Source organism: Fulmarus glacialis, unplaced genomic scaffold (genome assembly GCF_000690835.1).
Source record: "Fulmarus glacialis isolate BGI_N327 unplaced genomic scaffold, ASM69083v1 scaffold2440, whole genome shotgun sequence".
NCBI lineage: Eukaryota > Metazoa > Chordata > Aves > Procellariiformes > Procellariidae > Fulmarus > Fulmarus glacialis.
The window spans coordinates 25,723-34,471 of NW_009186882.1; the positions used below are offsets into that span (position 1 = coordinate 25,723).

The window sequence follows — 8,749 nt, forward strand, 5'->3', positions numbered from 1 at the left end:
TTTCCTCCTTTATGTCATATTTAATATATGACATTGTATTTTAATCCCTAACAAATGCAGCAAAAGATGCAGTAAGTTGTTGGAAATCCTAAGTTCTGTTCTTGAGAAGCTCATCTTACTTCAGAGTTAACCTTTACATTATTTTCCAATTCTGCAATTATTGTATAAGCTATATGAAGGTATTCTTTTCTACTGGAATTTGAATGGGAATGCAAAAGGGCCTTTAAATTAGTTACTATATATCCGATCCGCTATTCCAGTATGCAAGTAGTGAGTTGTCAGTAAGTCAGTTAACTATGTCACATCACTATTAGAAATACCTCACAAGCTTTTCAAAGCCCAGTATTTAAACACTGCTATGATACAGCCCATTCCCACAAGACTTGGCAGTTATGTTTCTGATGCATTCTCAAGTGATTTTTCTCTAGATCTGCTTCACTTGCATTTGACTGTGTATATAGATGTGAACCTAAGTCATTAAGATTACTAATATCATTAGTATAGATTCTTGAGATGAACTGTAACATATTCCAGCATTATAAACATGTCAAAGATTACTGCATATTGATTCAGACCAAATTCCACACCTTACCCAACTTAGGCCACCAAATTCTTCACTGTTTTGCTTCCTGTTTGACATCTAGAACTCCTGCACATATAGTGGAGGGTGGGGGGAAGGTGTCAAAGTGACAGTTTTTTCCTTTTTTACAAAAACATTTGACACACGGAAATTTATCAGGACTAACAAGGAAAAAGAATCCAAAATAGACAAGCAAGATATGAAGAAACTGGCCAATAAGTAGCTCATGCACATTAACAAACATTTTTCTTGAAGAGCAGCTCCAAAATTGCATAGAAACTGTACAGCATGAACTGCAGTAGCATTGGGCATGATAGAAAATAAACTCAAAGACAAACTGCGAAAGTACAGATGTTTCCTTTTTCTACTATAAAGGAATGGCAAACAAGTAGTTTGATATGTTTTGTTTTATATTCTGCCCTTTAATTTTCAAGGCATGCAGGCTGTCAAGTCTTGTATCCCCTGGCTTTCCTGAATAAAGCATGGGTGTCAGAGGCAAAAGGATCCCTTCCCCTGAAAGAGCAGGGAAAATAGAAGAGCAGTACTCTCAAAGTCATCTTCTGTCATGTGTTCATTAGATACCAATTTCAGTGTTTAAATTTAAAATAAAGAAGTGTCAGGCTTTATTATTTTTAAAAAGCCTCCCTTCTTAAATGGTAGGGACAATTTCTGACAATGACATTAATTACCCAGTCATCACAGAACATGACAGACAAGCTCTGAACTGAATAGTAGCAGATTAAGACTACACTGTTTTTCAAACACCACAAAAAAGCAAAGAGCAGCAAAACACAGCTTTCATCCTCTTTTGCAAGTCATTCTTAGTGAAACCCTGACCTGTATTAGAGGAGAGTTATTGGAATTCAAGTATCTTCGCATCTATCAAAATAATTAAAATACATACTTCAAGGTTACCATTTGAAAGAAGGAACTCTTCATCTGATCATTCACTATGCATTTTATCCATTACATTAAAGATCTACACTGCACAGGTATCTTTAAAAAATGCATCTTAATAATAAACTTCAGAGAAGTGCACCCTAATTTGATTTGGCCCACAGTCCTCAACTTCTTCCCATTTTCTACAACTTGTCTTCAACACAATGAAGGTATTCCAAAGCTAACAATCCTTCAACATAAACTTTCAAATATTCTAGCTGAGCATGTTATACCTGAAGCAAAAGCTTCAAGTTCAAGAAGCTTTTGGGGTGGAGGGGGATTTTTGAAACTCTTTTCAGTCTGTTGTCTCAGCATACCTTACCCAAGCTTTGTTTTTAGAAGCAGTTTGTAAAAACTCACATATCTTTGTTTCATACAAGTTCAGTAGTTTTCTTTACTTTTCATAGCATTCCATTACAAATAAATTCTTCAAGCTTTCATCAACTTCACAGCTACTTAAGTAGCTTGGCAACAAAACTGCTCTTACTGAAAGCTGAATCTGTTGAATTGATTACATACTCAGCAGAAGGAAAAGGGGTCTGACGTGCAGTCTTGATATTAATGTGCTGTTGCCCAGTATTTTGAGTTTTATCAGTCCTTTTTTTCTTTTTTTTTCTCCTCCCCCCCTTTTTTTTTTAAGCTATTATTCTCTAAAAATAATCCAGTTAATCTTTTACAGCAGTTATTTCTTTAAATCAATATTTAATTATATTAAATAAAAACACTTACCATTCTTCGGTTCGAAGCCTACAGTCCTTAGCTTCTCTTTCTAGTGTCTGAGACTTGATCTTTATGCAAGAAGACAATCTCACAATGTAAGTACTGACACAGCAAGACATTTCATTTCAAAACTTTTCAAACTTGCAAGTAAGAGAAAAAACTCCTTACTTCTAATTTGGCTTTATCATTCTGCAGCTTTTCTATGGTATCCGTGTATTTCCTCGTTAAGCTGTCCACCACAGCTTGATGCTGGGCAGCATCAGCTTCCAAAACCTCAAGTCTAGTTCTCAACTCCGCTTCCAAATGTTTATGCTGCTCATCTGCTTCAAAGAACTAAAAGAAGAAAAGCAGAGCTCGTATGAAACTTAATTTTACTATGGAATCTAGTCCTATGAGTTACACCAATTTAATTAGCCAGTCCAGGTTAATAACAAGTACTAGCTCTCAGACAAATAGAAATTTTATGATGATATTTACAGAGAAAAGATTCAGCAACGAGTACTTTGTGTTTATTGAAGTTTTATAGTACCAAGCATTTCTTAAACATATTGCCAATTAATAGTAGACACCTGAAAAATTAAACTTGAGCCATAAGGTTTTTCTCAAGTTTTCTAAACCAAAGTGAAATGCATTCCATTTTGGTAAAGTAATTCCTGACTTAATTATGGCAACTTGCAGAAAGTATTTTAAGCTCTAAGGCAATTCTGAAACATTTAGTGATCTAAAAAGAAGTTTCCACCCAGTACCAACTATATGGCTATTTTCAGTAGAGTAGCTAAGTGTCACCAAAAGTTAAAAATCTAAATGAGAAAACACATATTATGACAGTTATTCCACATACTGGCTTAAGAATCCGAAGTCAAAATACCTTCTCCTTTGCGCAGTGAACATCTTTATAAACAAGCTATCCGATCTAATCTACCATTTTGCATACAACTAAGCTTCTAAACCCACTAGTTTTCAGATGGCATTTTACCTTCTCTGTCTTTGTTCGTGTGACCAGTTTTCTGAACTAGAAAGAAAGGCTAAAAAAGTTTCACTCACGAGTATATGTAATCGTTCATTCTCTTCTATCTTCTTCTGAAGATCTTCACTGAAGACACTTTTCTGCTCCTGACTCAACTGAGATGAGGATTCTGCACTTTTCTAAAAGAACGAAAATGCATTTATTATCTCCAAGTCTCTGGGATTATCCCAAAGCCCATCCCCAAGTATATGAAAACACTTCCCATCGCTAATTCCCAGTAGAGGCACAGGAGTATGTATATATATATATACACACACACACATCTTACTTACATTGACTAATATATCAAAAGGTACACATATCGCACACAGCATGAGCCTAAAAGCAGCACTTTTTCCTTCACACCATTGTTAGTGTATAATGATAGAATGCTAACTCGATAAGGACTCAGGAAAGCCTCTACGCAGGCTCTACGCATTCACACACACATGAAATTGCTTGTATGGGCAGGTGCCCATTTGACATCATTTGAATCTTGCATAATTCCACGCAGTCAGTGATATGAAACCCTATTCACACAGGCTTATTTGGTTTGGTAGCTGTGTGTAAGGCACATCTGCCCCCACCAAGTGTCCAGTGTTAGCTGGTCTGGTCTCAGCAGGGACCAGGAATAATCACTGAAAGTGCTCTATCCCACGGCAGGCTGTAGCACAAGGTGGCACTGGAAAACACAGGGTCTTCACTGTCCACCAACCACCCTGAGAATACAGGCATTTCTCTACCAACTGTTGCCTCATTTTTCACCCATTTCGTCCAAAAGACTCGGAGACCACCAGTGAATCCCACACTGCTTCTCTGCTCTACCACAATGCTGAACAAAGGTAGTACCATCACCCAAAACAAGGGAAACTGTTTACATTTAAACTTAACACCAAACTTCAAGTGCTTGGGACAGCTAGGACAGCTAAGCCACCTCTCTGCATTTGATGTCAGCCTATGACCTACAACACCTGAGACATGGGCATATGTTCTCCTCCTTCTAAAAGGACTGCAGTCTGACACAGATCATCTATCCAAAGCTTAAATCTAAATAGTTTTAGATTGATTTACATGGTCTCCCAATGGCAAGTCTCTGAAGTAAGGGCAACATGGAATTTAGTGGGGGTGTGGTCAACACAATGTACCTGCTCAGTGAGGCCCTATAGGTAAAACTAAAGGAAACATACTTGAAAGGTAGTACAAACACTTCTTAAACAAAAGAAATACATAACTGTGCATTCTGACAGCTGAACAGGAAGGAAAGTCAGTGGCAATGGTTTGCCAAGCTACTCAAGCCAGGCTGAGGTCCTTCAAAATTTGGAAACATGTCTAGTGAAGCGGTACTAAGTCAGAGGTACTATGCTTGTCAAGGAACTGGATAGCAAAAAAATGCACGAGTTTAGGGAAAAAGTAAGGAAGATGATCATATTACTAATCAGTTGAATGATTTCTTTAATGGCAGTCTTGATAGCTACAGCATTTTGGGAACTAACCAAAAAGAAAAGATGACAGTAATTAAGAGGGGTTTCCTTGTAAGAGGAAGATAGCAAAGGATGCTTGAGAATTATTTAAGTCCAGACACACCACCCCTGGAATTCTGATGTTACCTACAGAAGACATGGCTGGTCTTAAGACAGAAGATGGTATAACCAGGTTTAATCAGCAAGCATTTTGGCAAAGAAAGATCGCAGTACTGAAATTATTCTGTCGTTTTGAAACAACATAAGGAATACTAACTAAAAATTTAGATTTCAAAGCATTTGACAAGATTCTTGTAAGAGCCGACTAGAAAAGCTGCAATCATAGGCTGAAGAGTTAACCATCAACATCAAAATTACAACGCAAGGAGGTGGGGATAGGAAATCAGGGGTGATCAGTTTTCTTCATAGCAGTAGATTAATCACAGAGCTCCAAGATCTTTCCCAGCTATTTGAACACTTAATAAATATCTGGAAAGGGAGATAACAATTCAGTATCAGTTAGCTGACGCACTCGAAAGAAGAGTACAGAACTACTTATCATGTATTGTATGTATCAATACCTGTTTTGTGAGTATTTTCGCTAATATCAGTTAATAACACATGTTCTGACAAAACATTAACCCTTGACACAAAGCAACTACTGCTAGAAATCAGGATAAGACATTGACAGGTGAGGAGCAGACATCTGCTAAGCAAGTTTTTTTGCCTTTAGCACATACCTTGTTCTTCTTGCCCCTAGCTTCACTTAATGCAAGTTCATCTTGAAGTAACTCCACTCGCTTGGCAAGTTGCTGATTTCGAAAGGTCAAGCTGTCCATTTCTTGTTGCAGTTTTCTCAGTGATTGATCCTTCATCTTCAGTTGCTCCTGAATGACCAAAAAGTTTAATTTTAAAGCTTCCACACTTACTTTCACACATGCTTTTAGTAAGTAGTATCACATTAAAAAAAGAACACATTAAAAAATCGCTTTCTTCACTATTTGAACACTGAAGAGGCAAAAAGTATTGCTTTTAAACTAAAAAACAGATTTCACTTCCTTGAGCTGCCCACAGATCACACTCAAGTAAGTACTTCATTCTCTAAGTTAATCATCAAGAAGCAACCTTCCACTTTTACAAAGTCAGCACCTACAGAGAACAATGAAGACTCATTGCAGAACAGAAATTCTTTTACTAAATCAAGTTCCTTCTTTATTCTTTTAATCACAATACTTTGAGTAAAAGGTATTCCCATTTACCCTTCCCATTTAACCTACTTTGTCACAGGTTAATACATCTGACACAACCAATTTTTAGAGATTACCTTCAGAGAAGCAGAGTTTGCTTGCTCATCTACAACCCCTTTTTTCAGTACTTGATTCTGAGCTCGAAGCTGAAAAATAAGAGATGCCAATAACTATGCAAGACAAAGGAATAAATAAAAGCCATTCATTAGAATGTGCATAAAGCATCATATGCTCTCATAAGAGCACCAGATGTACATGCTTTTTAAAGTATTTTTATAGTAGTGGTATCAGGTTGGAAAAAGTATCCAGTTCATACCCTGAATTGCCAAGAAATAAGAAGTTACTTAATCATGTGAATATTTTGCTCAAATAGAACAAAATTCTTACTCAATAAATATCTTGGAAGATTAGTTACTTAAATATAGTTAAGGTTTGAAGAACGGTGAACAAATATGGAAAAGTTGCAACTTCTTCCTTGACTAATCAAGTTCTTGCTCATATTCAGTGCTATTTTTGTCTCTCCCCTCTTCTCCCCAAAACAGTTCATGACTGGTTCTGGAACATAAGCAGGGCTCACAGTAAGTCAAAAATCTGTATCAATTCAAGAAGAGCTTAACTATACTCTAATGCAAAAATACTTATTACCAGTAGCAGCAGAAGATCCAGAGAGAAGAGCTTGACAAACACTTCAAGAAAATGCATAAAAAGCATAGAAGAAAAAGTCCTCTTTTATATAAGACTTACTTATACAGTCTTACTTATATAGTTCACAAATCTGAGCTAAAATCACTGCGGTGAAAAGTGATGCTCAAGAAATCTATTTCCCAGTTACTTCACAGAGTACCTCTACCCTGCAGCAATGAGGATACCGACAGTTCCATCTTCCAATTCCTTGATAATTGCTTGAATCCTGGTTTCTTCAATGGCAGTTTGTATTCATTTGACATGTTTGAGTCCAGCTGTTGCAGATATAAATTAAAAGGGTTTGTATAGTGTTTGGGAATACCTCTGGCAGATGCATAAAAGGCAAGATTCAATGTAAAACAGCAATGGCTAATCTTTTCAGTCTGATGACTGAATAGATTTGAAAGGTCAAAAGTCAGCTGACATTGCTAAGCACAGGCTTTTGCCCTGCAGTATTCCCACTGTGCTGCTCAGGCATCACAAAGGCAAGAGAAGAAACTTGCAAGAGTACCACAGAAAGACTTCCAAGCACAGGGGTTCCCTAGCAAGAAAAAGCAGTGCAGTAGTTTTCTACGCCTTTTTTCTTCCACAGCTACTAATGCAGGAACATGTCAGGTGCAGTGAATGAACTAGCTCAATCGTGCTGCATTAAGATATCCAAGCTGAAGTGTGATCCACCAAAGGCTGTCACAAGTTCAAAGAGCCTTTTGACTACTACTTCCATCAGGGTTGTGTGAGAGAGCCAGAAGCTGCAACTGGAGGGGAAGAAGAGACTCTGAAAACGCACATCCTTCTTCTGGACTGCTCTGTGAACTGAGAGGGAAAGCAATCCGTTGGCAGGTACTTCCCTTGGCACCCCATCCCTCGAGTCTATCAAGCTCTTGTCTACCTCTCTCCTTGTTTTCCACAACACAATTAAGCAAACAGGCAAATAGCTTCCCAGGGCTACTCTCTGTTTCCACCTGCACACAACAAACAGCCAACTGAACAACTGATCATTTGCACAAAGAGAAGAGTTATCCGCAAAGGGGATCCCACAATGCCCCGGAGTTGTTGCACAAGAAGTGGGATGAGACCGAAAAATAGTTCCCACAAAGAACCAATGAAATATCACAGGCTGAAAGTTGCAAGATGAAGTTAAAAGAAAGCTTTTGGACACCATGATACTAAAAGAAAGAGGATAGAGCAGCTGGAACTTTCAGAAGCTATAATCAAAAGTCCACATTGCAAAGTTTCATTCAGGAATCAAGCAGCAAAGTCCCTCAATTGTCTTACCCTGATGCATTTTTAATCTCCAAGGTACAGCAGAGCCACTGTAGAAAGCCACAAGAAAGATGAACTCTGTCACCTACAAAGCCCCGAAGTGAATTCAGTTTTCTTAAAATGATTTTGTGGAAGCAGTGAAAAAATAAGTATCTGAACAATTTAGATTCTGTACAGGTTTTTAATTGCAGTCCCAAGGAGAATAGTATTTAAAAAATGCATTGTTCTGTAATCTAGATCAAGTGCCTTGTGCCAAACACTTTGATGCTGGGCCACACAAAAACGAAGTGCTGGCTTTCTTTCCCAAGGCCGTTGAAGAACTATGCTCTTCAAGACCAACAGTCTCCTCTTCCTTTTAGTGGAGAAAAAAGAATGAAGAGTTCCGTATTAAGCAAGGCACACATTTAAGAAATCATCTCAAGCACCTTGGACAGGAAAGACATTCTCTGCTATGGGCCAGAAGTCTTTGCAAATACTCTGTTAAGCAGCACCAGAAATGGGAAGCAAAGTCACCTAGGGCAGCTGCAGAAGAATGGGAACAGACATGAGGCAAGGGTGGAATCAAGTATCCTCACTTCCAAGCCACTGCAACACCACTGCAAGCACTACTAAGACCACTGAACTCCCACATCCACCAGTCAAAGCAAACTCAGAGTCTATGGGTAAGATACAAGATCGAGACCTCAAAGAATGTTCACACCCAAAAAGATAATTAAGCCTCATGCCTGACTGGGAAGTGGAGAAGCAAGGGAAAGCACTGCTAGTTTCACTTCCCTGGAGTAGCTGAACCCATTATTTGTCCTACTGGATGCTTTGCAGACAAGACCGCTTTGCTCCTCGCATCGTCTTG

At 38.2% G+C, this 8,749-nt stretch overlaps 1 protein-coding gene across 1 annotated transcript in view; it reads right to left on the minus strand.

The window, feature by feature from the left end:
- PPP1R21 (protein phosphatase 1, regulatory subunit 21) overlaps positions 1 to 6,095 on the minus strand; it is a 30,844-nt gene extending 24,749 nt beyond the window's left edge. The window contains exons 1-5 of the mRNA XM_009572897.1: positions 6,030 to 6,095; positions 5,446 to 5,592; positions 3,284 to 3,385; positions 2,408 to 2,572; positions 2,249 to 2,307 (exon numbers count right to left, since the gene is read on the minus strand). Coding sequence (XP_009571192.1) covers positions 2,249 to 2,307; positions 2,408 to 2,572; positions 3,284 to 3,385; positions 5,446 to 5,580 — 461 coding nt within the window. The 5' untranslated portion in view covers positions 5,581 to 5,592; positions 6,030 to 6,095. The remainder of the gene's footprint in view (positions 1 to 2,248; positions 2,308 to 2,407; positions 2,573 to 3,283; positions 3,386 to 5,445; positions 5,593 to 6,029) is intronic.
- Positions 6,096 to 8,749: the final 2,654 nt, after the last annotated feature.